This window comes from Echiichthys vipera (assembly GCF_963691815.1).
Source record: "Echiichthys vipera genome assembly, chromosome: 6".
NCBI classification, from domain to species: domain Eukaryota; kingdom Metazoa; phylum Chordata; class Actinopteri; order Perciformes; family Trachinidae; genus Echiichthys; species Echiichthys vipera.
In genome coordinates this window covers 11473033-11497606 of record NC_139831.1, presented here as the reverse complement: position 1 = coordinate 11497606, position 24574 = coordinate 11473033, and the positions used below count along the sequence as shown (strand labels likewise).

General features: G+C 41.5%; 3 protein-coding genes across 6 annotated transcripts in view; 2 read left to right on the top strand and 1 right to left on the bottom strand.

Moving 5' to 3' along the window:
* The window catches only part of atp8a1 (ATPase phospholipid transporting 8A1), a 109202-nt gene extending 101535 nt beyond the window's left edge, over positions 1–7667 (top strand). For 3 of the 4 annotated variants that reach the window (XR_014593239.1, XR_014593240.1, XR_014593241.1), the window contains 2 exons: positions 2682–4127; positions 5133–5202. Coding sequence is in view for 1 of the 4 variants with exons in the window: in XM_083915399.1 (XP_083771525.1) it covers positions 2682–2773; positions 5133–5230 (190 nt within the window). In the remaining 3 variants the exon portion in view is untranslated. Of the gene's footprint in view, positions 1–2681; positions 4128–5132 lie in introns of all 4 variants that reach the window. The other variant, XM_083915399.1, reaches the window with a different exon arrangement.
* A 2144-nt stretch (positions 7668–9811) lies between these two features.
* On the bottom strand, positions 9812–13063 carry shisa3 (shisa family member 3). The gene is made up of 2 exons (XM_083915126.1): positions 12521–13063; positions 9812–10770 (listed from the first exon to the last, which is right to left on the bottom strand). The coding sequence occupies exons 1-2, from the start codon at positions 12789–12791 to the stop codon at positions 10205–10207; spliced, it is 837 nt and encodes a 278-aa protein (XP_083771252.1). The 5' UTR covers positions 12792–13063; the 3' UTR covers positions 9812–10204.
* A 1898-nt stretch (positions 13064–14961) lies between these two features.
* On the top strand, positions 14962–24111 carry bend4 (BEN domain containing 4; the record flags this gene model as incomplete). Its single annotated transcript, XM_083915533.1, has 6 exons — positions 14962–15436; positions 18414–18998; positions 21357–21448; positions 21615–21641; positions 22454–22694; positions 23879–24111. 6 exons carry the CDS (start codon positions 14962–14964, stop codon positions 24109–24111), a joined length of 1653 nt encoding a protein of 550 aa, XP_083771659.1.
* Between the last annotated feature and the right edge of the window lie 463 nt (positions 24112–24574).

The following is a 24574-nucleotide window of genomic DNA, read 5'->3' as shown; positions in this document are numbered from 1 at the left end:
CATCCTAAATGCTTTGATCCCAGGTGCTTTATAAAAATCAAAATGCCTGAATCAAATATGGTTTAAAGTAATTAAACCCAGACTTAATGGATATTGTTTTAATGCACAACTCTCAACCATATTGAGTTGTCTAAGGATGTGAATCCTCACAAGTTGGAACAACAGTATCCTCACCAGCCAAAGCCAAACTCTCTGTTTCTTTAAAGTATCTCTTTTACACTAGTTAGTTTTGGCAAATGTTGTTGTCATTTGCATGAAACTAAAATGGTTCTACTTTTGATCCATCACTTTTTTTGCGTCACTTGTTAGTTAAAAATGAACCGTCATTGCACTGATTTCACTGGGTCTTCCGCATTACATGTAGCAATATGGATAAAATGTATTACAGAATATGTGATTTTATGTTGATATATACTGTGATAAAGTGCAATTTTTGTTGGGAAAGCAGACAGCACCAGGCCAGATAGCAATGCCTGTTTTTGGTTAATCCAGCAAATAAATTAGATAGATGTACTTCATTACATTGATGCAAAGATCCTATAAAAATCAAATACTGCCATAAATATATGTATTGCCCACAATGACCTGATGCCAGAGACTTGCAAACTAGAGCTACAGGGTTATGAATGGCATAATAAAATGGAAAATTTATACTCTCACTATATGGCTTTATATGGCCCAACACTATCAGGGCTACAGAGTCGAGGCGTTGGCCAACATTCTTTACGTACACAAAATGTAAAGCATTTTTCACAAATTCTCCACATCAGCTTGGAGGATGAATCATCCGTAACTTCCCAAATCCCTCAATATTTCACAAATGGTCACGGCTCCACTGCCAACAATATTCTATTCCTGTGTGGAAGAGAGAAATCTTAAAATTGCTGCTAAATTGCAGCAGTTTGACTATAATGTCAGTAATCATGTCATAAGAGTAGATGCCTCCCTTTTTTCTCTCAAATATCAAATATTTCATTTTAGAGCTTATATATTAAAGCCATATATTATAAAAATGTATTCGTTGAACTCGGGTGTGCTCTGCTCTCTGGGGCCTGAGGCCTGCAGCTGGAATCAACATGGATCAGATCAGTGTGAGATCTCCTGCTGGCTGAAAGTGATCCCCGAGCCTGGCCACTGTCCCGGACCCAGCAGGCTGCGCACACACACACACACACACACACACACACACACACACACACACACACACACACACACACACACACACACACACACACACACACACACACACACACACAGAGAAACAAACATGTTGAGAAACATAAACTTTGGTCTCCCCCTGTTTTGTATCCCTACATAGTTTTTGTACCAGCAGGTAGAGCAGTTGGCAGGTCCATCCACTCTGGAGGTGCTTGGACACATGCTTGATATATGGCTCATTAAATCCGCCTGTGGTGCTCAGCATGCTGCTAACACCCTGTGTGTGTGTGTGTGTGTGTGTGTGTGTGTGTGTGTGTGTGTGTGTGTGTGTGTGTGTGTGTGTGTGTGTGTGTGTGTGTGTGTGTGTGTGTGTGTGTGTGTGTGTGTGTGTGTGTGTGTGTGTGTGTGTGTGTGTGTGTGTGTGTGTGTGTGTGTGTGTGTGTGTGTGTGTGTGTGTGTGTGTGTGTGTGTGTGTGTGTGTGTGTGTGTGTGTGTGTGTGTGTGTGTGTGTGTGTGTGTGTGTGTGTGTGTGTGTGTGTGTGTGTGTGTGTGTGTGTGTGTGTGTGTGTGTGTGTGTGTGTGTGTGTGTGTGTGTGTGTGTGTGTGTGTGTGTGTGTGTGTGTGTGTGTGTGTGTGTGTGTGTGTGTGTGTGTGTGTGTGTGTGTGTGTGTGTGTGTGTGTGTGTGTGTGTGTGTGTGTGTGTGTGTGTGTGTGTGTGTGTGTGTGTGTGTGTGTGTGTGTGTGTGTGTGTGTGTGTGTGTGTGTGTGTGTGTGTGTGTGTGTGTGTGTGTGTGTGTGTGTGTGTGTGTGTGTGTGTGTGTGTGTGTGTGTGTGTGTGTGTGTGTGTGTGTGTGTGTGTGTGTGTGTGTGTGTGTGTGTGTGTGTGTGTGTGTGTGTGTGTGTGTGTGTGTGTGTGTGTGTGTGTGTGTGTGTGTGTGTGTGTGTGTGTGTGTGTGTGTGTGTGTGTGTGTGTGTGTGTGTGTGTGTGTGTGTGTGTGTGTGTGTGTGTGTGTGTGTGTGTGTGTGTGTGTGTGTGTGTGTGTGTGTGTGTGTGTGTGTGTGTGTGTGTGTGTGTGTGTGTGTGTGTGTGTGTGTGTGTGTGTGTGTGTGTGTGTGTGTGTGTGTGTGTGTGTGTGTGTGTGTGTGTGTGTGTGTGTGTGTGTGTGTGTGTGTGTGTGTGTGTGTGTGTGTGTGTGTGTGTGTGTGTGTGTGTGTGTGTGTGTGTGTGTGTGTGTGTGTGTGTGTGTGTGTGTGTGTGTGTGTGTGTGTGTGTGTGTGTGTGTGTGTGTGTGTGTGTGTGTGTGTGTGTGTGTGTGTGTGTGTGTGTGTGTGTGTGTGTGTGTGTGTGTGTGTGTGTGTGTGTGTGTGTGTGTGTGTGTGTGTGTGTGTGTGTGTGTGTGTGTGTGTGTGTGTGTGTGTGTGTGTGTGTGTGTGTGTGTGTGTGTGTGTGTGTGTGTGTGTGTGTGTGTGTGTGTGTGTGTGTGTGTGTGTGTGTGTGTGTGTGTGTGTGTGTGTGTGTTTAGTTTGACGGAGAGAGCCCAGCTCCTGAAGAACGTCTTCAAGAAGAGCACCGTCAGTTTGTACCGGTCTGACTCCATGCAGCAGAACCTGCTCCGTAAGTTACACAAAATGTCTTTCTTATCTTTCGTTCTCTCTTTTTCTTTCTCTCTTACTTCCTTTTCTGCCTCAAGATGGAGGCGTCAGTTAACTTTTACCTGAAACAAAACTACAAAAAAAACAGACTTCAGTTTATCAACGTTAGATTTATCTACATCCAAATCTGTTCCCTCATCAGCGGAACAGATGGAGCGCCATTACTCTTCCTCTGACACATACTGTATCTCTAAACCCTTCATCTTGGGGAGGCAGTAACGCTCTGCTCATCTAACCTCTCTTCATAAATACTCTGCGTTAACCAGATGCAGGAAGCACACATCAGTAACTGTGTCTGCTAGCAGCCCCAGACGTCCCTGTGTCTTAACCTTCGCAAACATGAATACATGCACTTTGGATAGTGTTGAACATTGAATCTCTCACTGATTAAAAAAATAAATAAATCATCTGTGAGGAATAAAAGAAACGGTAAAGTTGGCATCGAAGGATTTGTCAGAATCTTGTTTTTTATTCTTTTGTTTCATTTTGCCCCATTCCAATCATAATTGTGTTCATTTTCCATTGGATTTTATTTTCTAAACAAATTTATATTTGATTTTCTTGTGTGGTTGGACACAAATGTATCTTAAGACCCTATTCAGAAAGAATTCGTGTTAGGTTTGGAGGTTGGTAATTAGATATTTTCCCTCCTTCCTCATAATCAAAGTCATTTTTAGACAGTCTTGGGTTATTAATTTTAGTATTAATGTTAATATTATTATTAGTCAGTATTATTTCCTGCTGTGATTTACTTATTACCACAGACAGCTGCAAACTACTGAAATATCTCTTACTACTGGTTGATTAAGCAAGACTTATTTTACATTACTAAGTGTAAAGTAAGACATTAAAGAAGTGTAGCTTTCAGCACACGTCAGCAGAAACACTCAGAAGTTACATTGGAGACTTTCCAGTGATTCTCTGCGCATGGGTTTGGTTTTCTGTTTATTTTTCTCTGTTTTGTTCTGTCTTCTGTCTGATCAGTTTGTTTTTTGTTTGTCTCATAGGTGGGGATGAGACCGTTGTTGTGTGATACCTTTTTTAGATTTCATTATTCACACCTCACCTTGTTTAAAATTCCAGCCTCCTCTAGCTCCTTGATAGATGCCTCTCTTCCTCTTTTTTTCTGGTTGTTGACTTCCTGTCCTTCCCCCCCGTGTGGCTCGTGTGTCCTGAGTTGAGCTCAGTAGAGCCAGATAAAGATGAAATGATGAAATGTTGCGCTGTTATTCCCCCACAATGCACTCGTCTCAGCGGGGTCCTTTGAACTTCCCCGCTGGCCTCCAGGTACTGACAGAGTCATTTAACACCTGAAGGTGAGTCAGGGGTCAAAGGTCAGAAAGGAACCCTGTAGGAAAGTTTAGGTGATAGATACTAGAGATAAAAGTTTTGGGAAAACAGATTGTTTTTTTTAAAAACTCCTTGTTAATGTATTATTTCCATCACATGATTTATTTTAAAGGAATAGTGCGACATTTTGGGAAATATGCTTTTTTGATTTCTTGTAAAAGGATCGATACGACTCTCATGTCTTTGTGCTGAATATAAAACTATAGATGACTCCCAGTTTGTGCCACTAATGTAATTGCATCAGTATTACATTACATAAGCGTCCATATGCTGCATGAAAAAAAATATTTTTAACTTGTTCCCTAGCTACATCTTGGACTCAGACCGTAAACTGTTGCGGTAAAAAAACGGCAGCTGGCTGATTTCCTTTTTCATCCAGATGGTGAAAAGAGTCTTTGAGAATTATGGAAATGGCTTGCGTTTTTCAAACTTCGGCAGGTTAAACATTTTTGCGATATTGATTTTTTGCGATATTGATTTTTTACTCTGTGACTTGAATGTAACTTAATGTACAGTACAAGCTGGGGCTAACCGTTTAGCTGCTTAGCTTAGCATAAAGACTGGAAACAGGTAGCCTGGTTCTGGCTTTTCCTCCCAGTCTCACACATAAGTCCCTCTATTGTTTTTATTCCTCAGTATGACCTGTTAATTACTGAGCTTTAAAGGGGCTGTAGACGGGTAAGCTGATTCCTCCTATTTTCAGTCTTTATGCTAAGCTAAACTAAGCTAAGCATCTGCTGACTGTAGCCATATTTCACCAGGTAGGCACGAGAGTGGTATCAATCTGTTTTGGCAAGAAACAGATAGGCAGATTTCCCAAAATGTCAAACTATTTAAGTTTTGTATTTTTGTTAATGATTTAATGTTTATTCAGTTATTTTTTAAGTGTGTTTTTTATACGTTAACATTATTTTTGTTACATGAATCAGTTCATGAGTACATGAGTTTTAACTCCTTCAACCCTTTTTCAGATGGCTACGCCTTCTCTCAAGACGAGAACGGAGTGGTGTCTCAGTCTGAGGTCATCAGAGCGTACGACACCACCAAACAGAGGACCAACGAGTGGTGAGCCGCCGGCCCCCTGGTCGGCCAATCCGGAGCCACAACCGCCATTTCTAATGGCGATATTTGAAGCTTAGCGGGGGGACCACGAGGTGCGAGCATGTGCCTCCAGCACTGAGGGAATTTTTGGACATGCATATGAAACGGACAGAGGAAAGTGTCTTTGAAAAAGGGGAAAAAAACAAAAACAAAAACAAGGAACAAAACATATTGTGTTCACTATCAGCTGTAGTTGTGTGTCCAGCAGACATTATGAGCACTGTGCTTTCTTAGCAGTCTGTGTTCTGAAGTTCTTCACTGTTCTCGTTCAGTTTGTTGGAGTAAACGTCTCCTCTCTGTTGAAAATCAGTCAATTAAATTAATATCAAACTCCTAAACACTGTTTTTAAGTCAAAACACTGGACGATGATTAGTTTTAGAGGATTTGAATTTATGAAAGATTGCCAAAAAGCAGTCGTATGTACAATCTTCCAAGTACTAGTGAATTCGGAAAACTTTAAACCAAATGTTATCACCCTGCTGAGTGTATTCCAGCACTAAACGGACCACTTCAGATCAGACATTGTAACTTTTACATTTTCTTTTTGCACTTAGGGAAGCCTTACATTTGCTCATGCCTTCACTCTTGTTTCTTTTAAAACACATTAGTTTCATTTTTAAAAGTATGTAGATATTGTGCCTGGTTTTATTTCTTTTTTTCCTTTTTATTTCTTTAAGATGTTGCCTCCCGTAGCTCACTGTAGTCCTGTTTCCACCGTTTTTACAGCAGAAGCATTGCTCTCGACAAATAATTGCATTCCACACATCACTCCTGTCTCAATGATCACAAAGGTGCCTACGTAGAACTTTTCCCTCATAGAAGAAAAAGGTAGCCAAGAATAGTTTAGCTTAGACCAGTGCTCCACACACACCTACTGAAGACAAAATCACTGTCTCCCCACCACAGTATTGCACTCGTACAATGTGAAAACTACAGAGTGCCTTGTGGCACGTGTATAGAGTAAGATTTGTTCCTGCAGAGGAGAACAGAAGGCTCTCTGATGGTCTTGTTGGAGCTTACAGTGGTAATAGTTTTTCCCTTAAAATGGAGATTTTACCCTTCTAACATAAGTGCCATTAGCTTAAGGGAGAGAGAAATATTAGCCAGGAAAACTCCACGACAATATCAAAACTACTTTGTCTCTATAGTTATTTTGTGGATTTGTATTTTTATATTGGAGATGTATGAATTTTGCATCGACTGGCTTTGTAATGAACTGTCTGTAACTTTTAGTTTTTTTTCTTCCTCTGATAAATTGACAGGATAGAAGAGATTGAATGAGGAAACTGAGCTTTCTTAAATGTCTTGTTATTATTAATATTAATATTGTTACAGCTTGATTTATTTATTATTGACTTCTAAATGTCTGTGTGATTGCTTTCTTCTCCCTATGGGAGATCGGATCTCTGACGTATGTGTGTGTGTGTGTGTGTGTGTCAGTTTATTGCCTGCATGTGCATGTGCTGTCTGTGTGAGAATGTGTGTGTGAGAATGTGTTTGTGTGTCACCTCTACTGTGGATAACTTCTGTGTATGCATTGCATGTCTGTGTCCTCTATGTGAGACTGGGAGTTTCTGGCATCTCCTGGTGTGTTTCTGTGGTTGTGCGTGAGTATGAATGTGCGTGTGGCTTGCTCCAGTTGTCCGTCTGCACGACTCCAGGTATATTGTGTACTTCTGTGTGCTGATGCATGGCCCTTATGGGAACGTGTGAATGTCTGTGTGCGGTATGACTGTGTGTGTGTGTGTGTGTGTGCGTGTGCGTGTTCTAGTGTGTGTGTGTGTGTGTGTGTGTGTGTGGTCAAACTCTCGCCCTCAACTGTGGGAGTTTGTGATGCTCAGCTCGCTTCGACAGGAGATGTTGCACAATGCACTCGATGTACCTTTCCAGTGGTGGATATCTGGTATTTTCTGGTTCCAGTATATGGTTTCTCTTGAGCGTACATGTTTGTAACTTGTTTTCTTCATGCAGTGTACCTCTGCTTTACAGGAAAGCCCTTTAGTGAGGCTTGATTTTCATTTTTCTCTGCTGGTCTTTAGTGTTAAAACTAAATTGGTCGTCAAAGGTTTCCAAACCGCTGAATGTGGATGTCGTCGTTGTGGAAGGCTTGGAGTGTTGCTTTCTTTTTCCAGAAAACATAAAACACACGTTGTTGTCTGTGAAAGTTGTGGGCTGCATGAATGGATAACACAAACTGTTCTCTGAAATGTTTAACTGTTACTACTTTGATTCTCCTTCAAGTGTTGATCACTTTACAAAAGAGAAAAAAACGCACCTTTAACTTTTACTTTTCAATTTTTGTTTCTTTTCTGTCGTTTTGTTCAATGATTGTTCTGCATGTTGGGACTGCAAACTTCTAAGTGTTGTCTTTTACTGCCATGAAGGACTACTGAAATAAACTTTACAATCATGGAGAAACTATGTGACCGTCATTGATTATTTTCTGTGTGTTTGCAGGTTTGTAATCACTGTGTTGTCTTGTCCCGGTGCGTGGACAAACAGAACATGGGGAACCTAAACAGGAAAAGGCAGGGAGAAGAAGTTTGTCTTTAGGGCACAAATTATATCAATAGAGTCCATATTTGTTATGATGGTGGGGTGAAGTCAACTGTCTGTAATCCCAAACAGACTAATCTGTTCATGTAGTTGAGCATCTAGATTAATTCAACGTGACTCGAATAATATCTTATAGACAAAACATTATTTATAGAACAATCAATAATTGAATCGTTAGTTTTAGGCCCTACTTAAATCACTTTTTATTTTAAACTAAACAGAAAAACTGCAACTTTGCCTGAATTATAATGGAAGAGAATCTGCTGTTTCTGTTTAGACTGCCGCCAAACAAATGATAGTTTAATAAAATAGAAAATGATTTCAAACGAACAGCAGCGACAACGTAAAACAGATCTGCTGGAAAAAAGGGTTGTTTTCTGTTTTGAAGATGCATTTTTGATAAACAATCGGGTTGAATGCTAACCCTTTGACGAATACATCGCAGGTGAATTCAAGGGGTGTGTGAACTGTCTCTCAGCATGTTTCATGAGTATATTTAGTTTATTATCAAACTGCCAGAATACGAACTGTAGCATTGCTCTCACACACTGTTAACCATCTGTGATCAATATCTATTTATTACCTGCATTGGGGCAATTTTATTTAAAACTGTGCCTTTAAAGTTTAAAGCGTAAGTCCTGTGTGTGTAGATAGTCTTAATCCAGCAAAGGAATGGCAGACTCCGCCACTAATAAAGAAAACGATTACACCGAGATAATTGAGGAACGTAAATACAAATCAACCCCCCTGAGACTATTGTTTGTTCCAGACTCCATCAAGCTGCTGAACTGAATCTTAGTGCAGCAGAGCGACGTGCAACCATCCGCACATGCACATGAGCACTTCTGAACTTTAATTCATACACGTTCTTGTTATTCTGACCTGCCGTGTTATCAATGTCAAATGTCTCTTATGTGGTATGATCCATGAAAAAATCTTTAAGAAACTTGAATGTATTCTTGACCTCAGTACCACAGCGACTTAAATATATGACAGATTTTGTCGTGAGAAATGTGTTCAGAGGTTTCAGACCCAGAAAAGGTTTGAATTTCAATTAAATCTGTGAGACAGAATAGGGCAAAGTCTGCAGCATGAGGAGTATTAATCAGGACTCTTAACTTGGAAAAGAAACTGGAAACTTTCCTGAGGCCTGGCAGAGACATGAAAGATTATACCTATCCAAAAGATCATGAAAATTTGTTCACGACTTGTATTTTGCTTTTATAAGCAGAGTGTGGAATGTGAGAACTGAAGTCCTAACTGACAGCTGTGAGCATAAACAAGACCTGAACAAGTCACTGGAATCTGTCAAGTAAGTTGTATTTTGTGATAGAACAGTGCGGTGATAACAGCGCAGACTTTAATGCAGCAGCAAACATCCTCAGACTGAACAGATTGCAGGTTTCATGACACACTGATTGCCAAATCTATTTCACAGTCAGATAACTGGAGAACAGAACAGTCTTTGTGGAGACTTTGCTGTACCTGTTGGTGCAACCTAAACCTCTATTTCTGGGGCAAGCTGTTTTTAACGCTGTGACCATGCCATGCTCATTGAACACTGACAATGACTGATCTCAGCGCTGCATTCCTGCTGTGAAGTCTGCCGCAAGAATGAGCGACAGGTAGTGAGCTGCTGTGCAGACCCGACCGCTCCAGTTCCCTTTTTGTATGAGTGATGATGAGGCTTCTTTCAGGGCACAAAAATATTGAACAGACTTCACATTTATCAGTGCACAGAAGGTACTAAGAGACAACGTTTTATTTGCTGTAAAATCAGGGAATCAATATGACAACCCTCCTCTGGGTATAATGCCTGTACAACATCTTATAAAAGTCATCATTTGCTCCAAAATAAAGCGTCCTTTTTGTATCAGGCCCTCTCTTCTTTCAGAGGTGCTTGCGATTGTCAAAAAACACAATAAATCCCTGGTTTTTAACATCTATTTCTGATGATGTAACAGTGAGTCTCAGTGTTGGTGTCGTCGCCTGTGCAGTATTTCAGTTTTTTGAGGAAGGTCTGTGATAAATTGGCCAGTTTTCAGTCTTTCACCTTGAAAAACTGACTGTATAAAAATAAAATGTAAGGCCAGTGAGGTCTGTTTACAATATAAGATAAAAGTGCACAAGATTCGACTCTGTTACTGCCTCTAACAGGCGTGAACTCTGATGTGTCCTATGATGCAGAAGGGGGAAACGCCTCAGGCCATGCAGCTTTGTCGTACTTTATCCCTCGGCCTCCTGTCGTGCTGTATGTCTGTTCAGCCAGCCCGGGCCTTCCACCCAAACACCACCAGCTGTGTTGCAGTGTGTTTGTCCTTGCCGGTTCACATCCAACCATCTAGAAATGTTGTAATCCCTCTATTTCCCCTGCTGGGAGCCCTGTCAGCTCTGTCCGAAGTCAGCGAAGCCCTTGGCCGCTGAGAAGGCGTCGGGCTGCAGGGGGAAGAAGTACTGCTGTGGCAGGAGGAAGCTCTGAGAGGGGTGAGAGGACTGGTGGAGCTGTAGCTGGTTGTGGGTGGAGGGCAGCGGGTGCTGCATGCCTGCTGACATGGGTGGTGGTGGGGATGTGTAGGGAGGTGGAGGCAGAGTCTGAGGGGTCTGGGTGGGGGTGGAGGCTGACGAGGAGATGGTAGCAGACACCAGGCAGCCGTGCTGCTGCCCCTGACCTCCTAGGGAATACCTCCGCATGGAGCTGCCGCCTCCAGCCGAGCTAGAGCTGGTGGTGGCCGTGCTGGACTGTCGCGACGGGGCGCGGAGGCTCGGGGGAGCCGACGTGAGGATCATGGGGATGGTTTCGCCCTGGCAGCTACGCAGGGAGAAGCGAATGGGCTGCTGGGTTGGCTGCTTGGGCCGAAGGCAAGTGCAGCAGTAGACGGCCACCAGAGAGCCGACCACGACAAAGGCGACAAAGATGCTTCCCACCATTAGGAAGGGCACGTAGACAGGCTCTGAGGGCGGAGGGAACACAGGCAGGTTAGGATCAAAAACGAAGATGCAAATGTGTCTCAAGAGAACAACCCACATACTTAGTGATATGACTTTCTATTTTCACAGCTCCAGAAACATAAACATAACACATTTTAGCTGAAAATAAAGATAAAATACATTATTTATAAAAGTTTCCTTTTACTACCGCATTCACAAGCAAAATTTAAATACATGTAGAGTTTTTACAACTCTATTTATAAGCATTACATAAACATGTTGTTTCATACAGTATAATCTTGTTGTAAGCATATACAAGGAGATTTAAAATGTTTTATGTTAGTATAGTACTATACTACAACAGTGTTTTACTATATTGTCATTATCTGTTCATACAGAAGTGTCCATTCATGGATGCTCACAGAAGGAGGAATTATAGTTCTTCACAAATAGATTAATAAACACTTATAGCTGCCAACTACATTGTGCATTATTAAACATTATACATGAATATGTCATGCTTATAAATCCTAAACAGAGTTACATTTTACTTTGTTGGTCACTAAAAACTGCAGCATGTATGATGTTTACGGTGACAAAAATGACTGAACATTATATAATCAGGTCATTTCAAGTCCTTCGTTCCAACAGACACATTCCTGTTGGAAAACACAAACAGCTGAAGTTACATTCTGTGAACCCCATTTGCACTTCAGGAGGAAATAAGTGAATGTTTATTTATTCTTAAAGGAAAGAAATTGGAAATTGTGAGCACACACTCCATTCAGTTAAAGCCTCATAGCTTATCAGTTCGGGAAATTTAAGGAAAACTTTGAAAGAAAATGAAACCTTGATAGTAAGTGACCGATTTATTAAAGATTTCACAATTCACAGTGGGTTAATGTAACGCTGTGAGTGCGTTAAAGGTTTGAAGGAGCCAAAGAAAATGAGGTGCTGCCTCATTATGTTGTGATTACTTCGGTTGGCAAATCCCAAGTCGAGGTGTTGTGTGTTTGGCAGCACAATAAGCCGGCTTATGTGAGAAAGTTTGAATACACTCCTGCATTGTGATCCAACTAATCTGTAAGTTTTGTGCAACTTTCTGCTTTTTTGTCAGGAATTAAGAAGAACGTATGGAGAAAACTCCTCTAAGTGTTCAGATCAAATGAGGAGCTGAGAGAAAAAGGTGCTGGAAACTGGACTCTGGCTGATTTAAGATGGAAATACATGAAACATGAAAGTAACTGCATTGAGTATAAAAAAGTGGCGTAAGAAAAAACTTTCAGTCTTGTTAAACAAACCTTATACTTTTCAGGAAAGTGTCTACCTAAGTTTTTTTTCTGAAACTTAACAATTTAACACATTAATACTTTTATTAATTTTGTGTGTGTACTTATATATAAAATAATCCAGCTGCTATCCTACATCCAATAGAGTTTAATTTCTCATAATATAAAAATAACAGTCTGGTGGTTGGAAACTGAAGTGTTCTTGAGCAAGGCACTGAAACCTGCTATACTTAGTTTATTGATGTTGCCCAGATGACCTCTGACCTCTCTGTAGAAACCGACCTTCCTCTGAATCAATCAGACTACATGGACCATAAATTAGACTAAACATGCATGTAATTATAATATTAAAGTTAAGAATCATTAGGTGTTTGAGGCATATTCAACTCAACTAATTTACATTTTTATTTTAAAATGCTGGCTTTGCTGAAGACCTGAGAATTTAGTTATTTACTTAAAGTCAACAAGAAACCACTAAACTTACGCGCTGCGAACTCGGTGTTCTCCACCTCCCTGTCGTTGGTGCAGCTGCCCTGGTCCAGACGTGCGTCCGGGGCCGCGCAGCAGTAGCGCAGCGAGCAGGAACCGCAGCACACGGTGGCGTCCATGGTGTCAAAGTCCTCCGGACACTGGAAGCCATCATGATAATTCCCATTAGCGTCCAGCCAGCCGTGGCAGTACTCCCCCTGTGCGTCCGATATCCGCAGATTCCAGGTCAGATATCCCAGCAGCAGGCAGTTCAGCAGGCGCACCATCCCGGCAGGCCGCTGGGGTTCGCGGTTCCCTGCGTCCTGTGGGACTTCAGCTCCCGGCCACCGAGTGTGTGGGTCCGGGTCAGAGACTCTTCATTGAGATCAACTCACTGAAACAAGAAACTCAGCGATCCGGAGATGCAAAGTTATGTCACCGTCATCTTTCCACCATTCAAAAGTTGTGAGAAAAATCCTTAATTGAATCTTCTCTTTAGGTCACTTATTGAAATATCATCTCTGAACTTTCTCCTCATCCAAACGCGTCAAACTATCTGCTCCGCCGCGTTTCTCTCTGCTCCCGCTCGAGTCGCTCCGGGGGTCGTTTGTTGCTGTCGGTGCAGAAGTTGTGCGCCAACCTCACTGGAGAGTGGCTGCTTTTGTGACTCTGGCGTGTGTACGCGCGCACGTAACCCCTATTAACTGGACGTGCGCATTCACGCGGTGATGCTGGTGGTAGGGGTAGTGCTCGCAGCGGTGCCGATTATTCCCATAACCTCAAAGATGCCCAAATAACATCCATAAATGATCTCAATGAGTTTATTCTGCACGAGAGGAGTGTCACTGTGCAGCAGCGTGCAGACGTCATAAAAATCTAACTTTTTTACATTTAAGACTGAACAATGCAAATGTATTTAATGTAGGAACACAAAGCATAAACGTTTGAAGTAGGACTCTTTAAACACCGTCCTCCTGTTACAAATGAAAAGTTGAATCCACAAGAAATAAAACACTCAGGGGTTTAAGCTTTCACCAGATATTGATATTTTAATATCCTTTATCCTCACTTTTCTGTAGCCTAATCTTACTATTGTTATTACGCTTTAAACCCATTTTATTTTTTTTACCATTTAGAATCTTGTGTCGTTTTTTAATACCTGTGAGAATTGTCTTATTCTGTTAGAAGAGATTATAGTCCCTGCAAAATAAACAAACCAAACCAAATCACATTGTATCATTCTCCCTTTTCTTGTGGCCAATAAAACCTCTGTTCCGCCAAAGTAACAGGTTTATTTTGATGCAGGTGACCAGATTTATGTGCTAATTCAAGGAGAGGGATGTTAAAACTTTTGCAGGATAATTTACAAACCTTGTCTGGCACTGCGTTCAAAAGCCCTTGGTCTGGTCGTTTACGGTAATCACCATTTAAAGGTTATTGTGTCGATATATTATTTAGACCATCCCTTTATATAGGCTTATAAATCTTTCATTATGAGACATGTTCGGTTAGACACAATTGACAAAGCACCTGCATATGTTTTTATATTACACAGAAGGAGAAATTAACGACCCAGTGTGGGCTGTTTAAAATGAGAGGAAAACATATTTATGTTAATCAGCAGCAGGTCTGTTTCATTCTTCAATCGATTCAATCTTCTCTTTGTAACATATTGATGTGGCGCCCCCACGTGGTGCCTCAAACTTTTAGGCCCGCGGGCTACCAGACAGCTGCTACGGCAGCCTTTAAACTAGGGGATTTGCATCATATGGTAAATTCAGACTGAAATTATAGACCTTTTAATTTCTTTTTCTTTTTAGAAATGATCAAAAGAATCCAACATGTTTGTTCAATTAAAGTCCAAAATTGACTATAAGATCATATCATTTCATCACTTTATTTTATTCCGTTTTATTGGTCCAGTTGTACATTTTCAAATATTTAGAGAAAGCAACAAAAATGATTCTATTAAGCTACATAGTTTATATTGGATTATTCTGGCTGGCTTTAAGCGGGCCTGGATGTCTGGGTGTGGATGGCCTTTTCTTTCATTTGCGCTCATGTCGCGCTTTTGATGCTCTGAGCTCAGTGGCAAAATGGCCTCTGCCTTTTCATTTGTGGAATTTCGTTCTGCGCTTTTTTTCCATTTCCAGATTGTACAACTGCCACAGCGCCCCGTTGTTCTCTGTGTGGATGGTGGCTACAAAGGAGGCAGGCAGCGGCGCACAAGTCCCGCCTGCATTTCCCTCTGGAGGAGTCTCAGTGTCGGCGCTCCCGGCTGGGGATTGGAGCGGCGGCTTGTCAGTAAATGAGCCCACCCTTCGCACAGTGTGTGTGAGGGAAATCGAGCCAGACAGTGACGGATCTGATCCTCTGTAGTCAACAGCTGCCTGTCACACCAGCACGCCACAATACCGAGCCCGGGAGCCGTCCTCCGCGCTGTGACACCTGGCCGGGATGGAGGGAGCGATGCAGCCCGCAGATGAAGGGCCTTGCGCTCCGAAGATGTGCCGACAACAACGGGGTCCGTACAGCACCCTGAAAACCTTCCAGAGCAAGCGCTCGGCGGGCAAGTCGCGCTTTGACAGGTCCGCTGTGGTCGAGGTGCCGCTGTTCGGCGACGGACATCACTTCACTTTCCATCCCGAGCAGCCTCATCATTTCCAGCCGCACCATCTCCACCACCACCAGCGTCTGCAGCACCCCCACCAAACCAGCATTGCTATCAGCAGCAGCCAGCAGCATCACCCGGCGCCTCAGCAGCAGCAGGATCGTTTCCCATGTGAGAACAGGCCCAGCAGCAGGGTCCCGACATCCACCTCGGTGGTGGTGGCGGCGGCAGCATCTCCTGGTGGTACCCAGCAGCGGCGCGACAGCAGCGGCAGAGCGGAGCCCAGATTCTCTCCGGACTGCACCTACGGTATCAGCTCAGGTGGGTTTCAAACTTATTCAGAGTGAGTGATGATGAGCGTGACTTCTGGTCATGTGGAGGTATGCTCCATCCTTTTAAGGTAGCCTGTTATTCATTTGGGTTTGGGGGTGTGGAGAGTTTTCTGAGCATGTCCTCAGATTGTCCAGATTCTGGTGTGTATTTGTTTTCTTTTGCTGCAGATATATGAGCATAAAGCCTCTGTAGAGTCAATAAACGTGAATGGAAGACACATCATTATGATTAATAGCAAGCATCTCTTTTGTTCACCTGAGCTTCATGTTTTTGTTCCCATCTCTTCCTCTTTCTCTCCCTGTCAGCAGTGATTGATTTGCTGCTGTAATGAGAGCAGTCATGATTGAATCTCCAGTGTGCATGCTAAAAATTACATTGGGTAATTGTCTGTCAGTGTGTGTTTACTTGTGTGTTTTCACTTGTGTGTGTGTGTGTGTGTGTGTGTGTGTGTGTGTGTGTATGTGTGTGTGTGTGTGTGTGTGTGTAAGAAGGGCCCTCAATCTCCGGTTGAAACACATTGTTCTGTGCTAATTTTTCTCCTCAGCTGCGGTTCATTAGAGGGCTGTGTGCAGACTATGGAAGAAATGTGTTTCCCTTGTGGAGGGCGGGTCCATGGGAACTAACATTAAGATGAAAGCAATGAACCTAATCCTGGCAGTTACGAAATTAAACATTACATCTCATCCTCTTATCAGATATTAATATCTTTATCACCGCTGGCATCAGAGGCTAAATTTGCTGCGCGTTATTGTTGCCTTACAGACAATCCAGTGTTCAGTCTGAGCTCAAGTTGCACTGTATTAACTCACTTACACGGTAATTGGCAAACGTGTGCAGGAAGTGTCACAGGTTTGATCTAAAAATAGGCATTGATATCATATTTTTAACCCACTTCAATCTGTGAAAGAGCAGCCTGATTCTCTGTAAGTAGGTTTCCGTGGTGGTGACCCATTGGTTGCATCCATTCTGGCATGTACATGGTCCTGATTTCACTTGTAGAATAATTACACAGAAAACCTATTTTCCTTGCTCATATTACACAAAATGTACCAGCCAATCCCAGATAAAACGCATACAGTGCATTCTTTCTGATAATGACACGTCAAATTGGTTTTTATCTAAACGATGGGAGCAACTTAATGTCCCTCTCATGGCTGAAAAGAAAGCAGAAAAAAACTTGATTCCTTTCTCACAAAGAGAGGCATTGGAGACCCCTGGACTCAGCAATCAGTTCAGCACACAATAACACAAATTGCATTGAAAAGCCATTCCCAAAGAGTTGTGATTAAAATAAATGGGGCTCATAAATTTGCCTCTGCCGAGCGTGTTGTTTTTAATGAAATTTTATGAGGCTCTCAGCTCACAGAACTGGCGAGAGAAGGGTGGGGTGGGTGTGGGGGGTGCAGGGTGAAGGCGAATGATATCAGATACATCTCGACGGGTAAACAGAGACAGCACGCATATTAATAAATGCGACACATCTGCGCCAGGCTGATAGACACGTCTGAGCGAGTGGCAACGCAGCAGTGGCTGCCTAGAACTCATTTTGTCTGTGTGTGTGTATGTGTGTGTGTGTGTGTGTCTATGTGAGGACAGTGGGCTCATAATCATTACATGGAGGTATGTGTGAGATCATCTCATTGAGACGTGCCCAGACTACCAGGGAAACTGTAAACTGAGGCTTGTTTCTGGACAATAGCTCCGCGCTGATTTTCTTTGCTCGGCTGAGTTTGGTCACAGCAGATACAGTGACTTTAGAGTTTATTGACATCTGAATAAATCAGCATAATCATGCTGACATTTCTATGAGCAGAAGAGCCCACACTGTAGGTATGTGGAAAGCTCTGCCACAAAAAGGCACGGTGAAAAAGAAAAAAAAGGGGAGGCAGAAGAAAGCGAAACCAGTGAAGGACAAAACACAAACACTCATGGTTTTCATAGATAACTAAAAGTACATCACAAAAGTACTTTCAAGGGACTTGTACTTCCATTCTCTCCTCTTTTTGCTTCTACATCACTATGTTTCAATGGTAAAAATTGTATTCCTAACTACTCTACGTTCATCTAACAAAAGATAAAAAACTTTTCAGATTTAGATGTTGCATTAAAAACACGTGATTTAGGCTTATAAAATCTATTGTTAAAATACAACCAGTGTCAGTCCAATTAATAACAGATTTGTGATGCAAAACCTATTTTTTTCTTATTTTCTACCCCTTTAATCACAAGCTACAACCATAAAGTACTTCTTACACATTGATGCGTCAGTAGTAACAATCTAATAATGTGAAGTGTAATAATATAACAGTTGCAGGGGACATTTTATTCCAGAACAAATCTTTTTATGTAAGCATACATTTTTTTTGTTTTTACTTAAATAAAGGATCTGAGTACTTCTTCCACCACTCTGTTTTAGTGCAAGCAATAATGTATATTATGTTAAGCTGGATGAAAACATTAGTTAATAACGTAAAGGTTAATTAAGTTGCTGTTATGGAGCTAATGACTGCATCACATGGTCTTTATCATCAGACTGAGTTGCTTGATTGACTGTAACAGAACTGTAGATGTTGAAACTCTCTATGACTTCTCAATCATGTTGATTTAAAAAGTTTGAACATCTGCTGCTCTAAAGCAAACTCAATTTGCCGACGAAGACAACCCTGTGGTGCAGTCAAAAGCTCCGGAACAATCAACTGTGGTAAGATTACATTTGGTTGGCTATCTTTTGGCTTTAATAGACATTATTTTCTGGGACACAGTTTTGCAAACCACAGGAATGACTTGTTCTGCCTTCTTTGTCAGAAGCTCCAGAACCTAAATTTGTCAGCTACTGATGTCAAAGGTTAAAAATGAACCTTGAACCTCAAATGTATCAGTCTATGAAAACAATAATGATGTGATTCTAAAAGATGACTCACCTGCAGATAAAATGCCACTCACTTTCCTCCTCTCTCTGCTGCAGAGAACCGTCTCATCCTCGACGCCTTCGCCCAGCAATGTAGCCGAGTCCTCAGCCTCCTCAACAACGGCCGTCTCCTGGAGCCCCCCTCCTCCTCCTCCTCCTCCTTCAACTCCAACATCAAGCTAGAGGAGGGGCCAGGGGCGGGTCAGGGGCTTCACTGCTCCTCACAGGGGAAGTCCAAACCTGAAGAGAGCTCCTCTACCACAGACCCAGAAGAGGAGGTCCAGCAAAGCCATTTGAACCAGCAACAGACCTCTGCCGTTCTCCGCATCTTCACAGACTCCCTACAGAACTATCTTCTTTCAGGGCCTCAGCAGCAGCAGCAGCAACATCTGGCAGCGGGTCTGGAGGATGAGCAGTGTATGTCGGTGGAGCCCGGCTCAGGGGTGTCTCCTCCGAGACACAACCTGGGAGGCTGGGGATCACCAACTCCGTCAGAGTCCTATGGTCATCCTTCATCCACGCTGCCTGAGGAGGAAGAGGAGGAGGAGAGCTGCTGTCCACGTTGCCTGGAGTTGGAGCAGGAGGTGCTATCTCTGCAGCAGGAGAATGAGGAGCTCCGCAACAAGCTGGAGAACGTCCCAGGTAAAGTAGTAGTTCACAGGGGTTTGAGTCTATTCTTTGGGATGGGTCAAAGGTACAGTGATACAGATTTTTTAAAGTAATTAAAGGAAAGGTGTTGTTCCATCACAAGCTACCAGAAATAATTCACGTCTCTTGAGACGCTACTGGAGGGATGAACACCATTATGATAAAAGATATTTACTCATTTGGTGTCAGGGGCAGATCTTTTGATTTGGGGGTCCTAGAAAAACTGAGGCATGGGGTCTCCGTTGTACCTTATTTCCACTCCTTCTCAAACTGAAAATGTTGGTATTGTCAGCAGTAGAGGAAGGACTGAGATCTGAGATTTTTATTCAAGTAAAACTATTGATTCCTCACTGCCGATCCCAGCTGACATCAGGCGTGAGGCGGGGTACACCCTGGACAGGACACCAGTCTATCGCAGGGCAAACAGAGACAGACAACCATTCACACTCACACCTACGGGCGCCCTTAGAGTCACCAATTAACCTAACACATGCATTTCTTTGGACTGTGGGAGGAAGCCGGAGAAAACTCACACAGACACGGGGACAACATGCAAACTCCACACAGAAGGGCCCTTGCCCAGATTCGAACCGGCAACCCACTTGCTGTGAGCCATGCCGCCTCTCATATTATTATTATTATTATTATTATTATTATTATTATTATTATTCTAAATGTCAACAAAATGTACTTACGTTTGCTTAAAGTCTTTTCAAGGTGGAGTGTTTTCATAAATGAGGACTTGTCTCTTACTCGTCTGCTGTGAGACTCGACTTACTTGAGACTTTAGTCCCTGAAGACTCGATCTTGACATACGAAGTCAAAAAGGGGAGGAGATTTGACTTGGTCATCCATAAATATTGGAAAATGCATAGTTTTTAACTAGGAGCTCTTCCAAACTTTCATAATTAATAAATAACATGACCTAGTTGCAGCTGCTGGCATCACAATAAAATGGAGAAAACTCTAAATTCATATGAGGATGAATTCAACTTTTATTCTAAAATGAATCTGTCTCTTTAAACATAAATGACTAGGTAATAGTTTCCCCTCCTCTCTAGCATATCGCCTGTTTTCCTCCTTGCAGCTATGAAAATGACTGACGCACAAATAATATTTTTGTTTGCTGCTTTTACTTTTCATTCTATTGTATTAATTATTAGGAACAACCTACTTTTTATGTCACATGCTCTGTTTTAAACAAGATGTTGAACAGTAAATGCTCCTGCAGCTTAATGATAAAGTATCTTAACCTTGAACAATTTGAATTACACAAACGTGCAAGGACACTGTGCCTCTTAATTCTCTTTTAGTCATAATAAGGTTTCATCATGCCTTTACTGCCTTAAATATTAACTGAACCAGCACTGGATATTATTAAAAAAAGTTATAATGTTAAACAATAAAACAGACTGCGAGTGAAGCTTGGCTTAAAGTTACGCTCATTTTTTTTCATGAGCAGAGAAAAATGCACTCATCATTACAATTTTTGGTTGAAAAGCTACAGTGATGATAATTCAGCAGTATATTCACATTAAGGGTGTTCAGCTTAAAACCAGTGATGTACAGTGTGTTTCGCCTCCTTCCACGTACAAATGCCTTAATTTGTTATTTAGAACGGGCGTTAAAAACCATAAAGAAAACTAGTGAGATTTTGACCTTTAGCTTTAGTAATTTTCATGTAAAGCATTGATAGGCCAGAGCAAATTGCCCTTTAATCCTCAAAGGCTTGAGACGTGTCTTGGCCTTGAAAACAGCTCTGCTTTAATCTATAATAATGCATTATATGTTATTTGTTCATGGTGATACCTCCAAACGTCGTTGAGATATTTAAATCTGGACCAAAGTGCTTGAGCAACATTGCTGTCCCCGGAGCCACAGCGCTTACATGATGCTAAAATGATGCTAAAATTCTGATTAAAGTCGATTATCAAAGCCATTTAACTGTATGTAGATCGATCAATGGACTTTTTGTTTCAGTTCTTTCTTTAATCCGTCACACGTCTTTATATCTCACTAAAATAAATGTTAGACTACTGCATTAATCCGTACCAAACCTGCACATCCATGTAGTTTGTCATCATCAGACCGCAATAACTTAATTTAGGAGAACACGCTCTCACTTACACAGAGTTTGAGGCAACAGTCTTAATAGCATCTATTTTTGTTGAAGTTTCTGCTCTCCCCAAAGTATTCTCAACTCCCCGGTGTCACCTTAACCTAATTTGCACTAAAGCGTCTCGTTTTATCTCCATATTGTTGTTAAATTATTCACCAGATGAGTCGTCTCTTTGCTTGCAGGGAAATTTTGACAGTGTTTTTGAATTTCTGGTCACATGTTTTTTTAAACAGTTCCCTGTCAAAATGTTCTCGACTACTTCAAGACGGTTCTTGAATTTAACAACCAGCTGGTCCAGCCGATGCCGGAGGAGCAGCTCACGGAGGTGAGGAAACACGCTGCTGTTCATTATTCACAGCTATTTAAAGCATGTGTGATTAGTAGCTTATGTTAAAGGTTTAAAAATACCAGATCATGTCATTCTTCAGTGTGTTTAGAGTGCAGTTAAGTGCTGTGAAATTAAGGAATTAAAGGAAACTCTGTCTCTGCAGGAAGAAGAACGGCAAACAGTCTTTGAGGTCTGTGATTTTATTTAAGTCTACACTCATTTCTGTTGATTTCAATATACATTTGTGAATTTTTTTCCCCTGTGAAATTAACAGGAAGTAGTGGCAAATCATGGCAAATGACAATAGAGGATGTTGTACGCCCTAAAAGAAGGTTAAAAGTCAGTTTCAAAGCTGACAAAACTTTAGACGACCGGTTCCCAACCTGGGGGTTGTGACCCCCAACAGCGGTCACCAAAGGCCTTCTTGATTTTAAAAGGTGTAAGACTATTAAAATGTATATCTCAGCATTTCATTCATTTCTGTGATTATTATTTAAGATTTATCTTTAAACTCAGTTTAAGGGCACAGTAAACACAAGCTATATTCACAGAGAGTTTAAAACAATTGAGTGTGATTGTAACAAAACTGCATAATACTGATAGAGAATTTGATTAAAAGGTGCTAAAAATAACAAATAACAGGAAAAGGCATATTGGATCTAATATTCACAGAAAAATAATCTGCAAAAAATTCATCCAAATCGCTCATTTTACACAAACGTCCTGCATTTATTGCATTCACTATTTGGGTTAATTGTACAGTTTATCAGTTGTTATATACGGTTATTGTTATGCATTGAATATAATATGAATTATCCATGAAACATGTGACTTTGTCCCATGACTCTTTGCTTCCTATCATAAAGGGAATAAAACCACTAAAAAATAATCTTTACAGGACAAAGGGAAAAAGGTCCACTGGATTAGAAAATGCAGTCAGGTCTGTGGACACACCTGGACTTCCTTTGACCATTGCACCTGCTGTCCTCCTCTTCCCTGCAGGGCAGTAAGCAGCTCCTGGAGAACTACCCTCTCTTCATCTCTAATAAGCAGTGGGACGAAGCAGTCAACTCCTCCAAGAAAGATGGTAGGCGGCTGCTGCGCTACCTAATTCGCTTCGTCTTCACCACGGACGAGCTCAAGTTCTCCTGCGGTTTGGGCAAAAGGAAGCGTTCGGTCCACTCAGGAGATCCAGGCCTGGAGAGACGACCACTCAACCCCGTCAAAGTCAGCTGCCTCAGAGGTACACGGCCAGAAATGAGTCTGTTGAGTTAGAAAAGCTTTTGCATTACGCTTTAGTCTTCTCGATTTAAGAGATGCATTATTATTGAATCACTAGAAGGTGTCGTAGAACCAGAAGCTGTATAAAATGTTTGCATGTTTATAGAGTATTCAGCTTGTCCAGCCCATGGACATGATCTTGTGGTTCACATTGATATGTGTTATCACTATACCTGTATTTGGTCTATGATCTGATACATTTGTGATTTCAGTTATAATCGCATTCAACTGAGCAAAATAAAATAAAACATTTACGGCATTTTAAAGTGTTTTACTGTACTGTACACATAAAAGCTCAACACTCACACCACTATTATTCATCTCCACTACAAACTGTCTCACGATTTATTTTTTTAAACTTGCACAGTTGCTTTTTTTTGGCCAGTAGGGAACAGCAGAAGCAAGGTGTGAGCACTGACTTGAAATATATTATCACTTTTTAAGGTGATGTGTTGAATTTGTCAGCACACAGTTCAGAAACACCATTCATTTAAAGTTATGTTTGTGTTCATCTGATGAATGTAGGTGCACTATTTACTCTGTTTTAGCTCTGGTTTTGGTCTCAAACCAACTCCTCAGACAAATATCTAGCTCTTTAGCTGCCACATGCTCCACTGTGTTCAGTAGCCACTAGTCTCTGTCAGTCTGTAAGTTTTTGCGAGCTTTTTGTGTTGAAAGCGGCTGCAGCTGAAAACATTATAGTATTGTTGTGGGGCTAAACAAGGTTAAACTCTCTCAAGCTCATAGACTAAGAGGGCCTGCAGATTCAGGTGATAATTCTCTGTAGGTCACATTGTAATTTTTCATATATTGTTATTATAAATATATAGATTACAATCGCTTAAAGCGCAGATCAGATGTTTTTTTCACCCTTATCTTACAAACACAGTGATCAGGTTCCTGTATAATATAAAACTGAGCATTTATACTTTTAAAGTGAATGTCACCTGAGATTGTAGATTGAGTCTACTTGTGATTTAAATCCCACTATTATGGTTTGTCTGATGTTAACAAGCATTACGACAAAATGCAACTGGTGTCACTCTCAAAACCTCACTCCTGTCAAGCCAAGTCAAGATTTTCTTTGATTTCCAGTTATCAAAAAAAAAAAAAATGTTTTAATCTTTTTTGATTCAAAATCTTCAGAGTTCATCCGGATGCATTGTGCCTCAAACCCAGACTGGTGGATGCCGTCAGAGGAGCAGATAAACAAAGTGTTCAGCGATGCCGTCGGTCACGCTCGTCAGGGCCGAGCGGTCGGTACGTTCCTGGGCAGCAGCGGCAGCAGCACCAGCAGCCTCTATATGGACGGCTTTGATGGACATCTGTCACAGGACGAACTGTATCTGAAAGGCTGCCAGAACGGCCAGTCGGACTGAAGTCAAAGGAGGAATTAAGGCAAAGGCCGTAAATGTAGCTGTACCACAACAAATCCCAAAACACTGACCTGAACCTGCCACTTTACACATTGAAGAAAACATTCCAGAAGAAGTTTATGAAACAGAATAAAACTACAGTCTCTCCGAAGCATTTTGAATAGTTTTTGGCTCTTTTTGCCATTTTTTTTACCTACTATTTTGTTTAGTCAAAATTTGACTCTTAAGCTATGCTCTTAAGGCGTTTTAAACTTTTAAAATTTGAGTCTTCCATTTGCTACTTTTCTATGGTTTGATGTTTTGAGCGATTATGTCACTATCAAAGGAATATTTCTCTTTGTTTTGTTTTGTGTTTTTTGGGATGCAGTCCCAGCGATATTCTTTTTCACAGTTTACATGCATAAGTTAAATGGTTGTCAGGAAGCTAATTGTGTTAATCTTACCCAAGTTAGAGACTTATTATATC

What these genes read in the sequence shown, in the direction of transcription:
- shisa3 (XM_083915126.1), bottom strand. Translation starts at nt 12,791, where the DNA reads ATGGTGCGCCTGCTGAACTGCCTGCTGCTGGGATATCTGACCTGGAAT. An exon ending in GAACACCGAGTTCGCAGCGC is followed by an intron (nt 10,771 to 12,520) that starts GTAAGTTTAGTG and finishes CTCCGCCCTCAG; the next exon opens with AGCCTGTCTACGTGCCCTTC.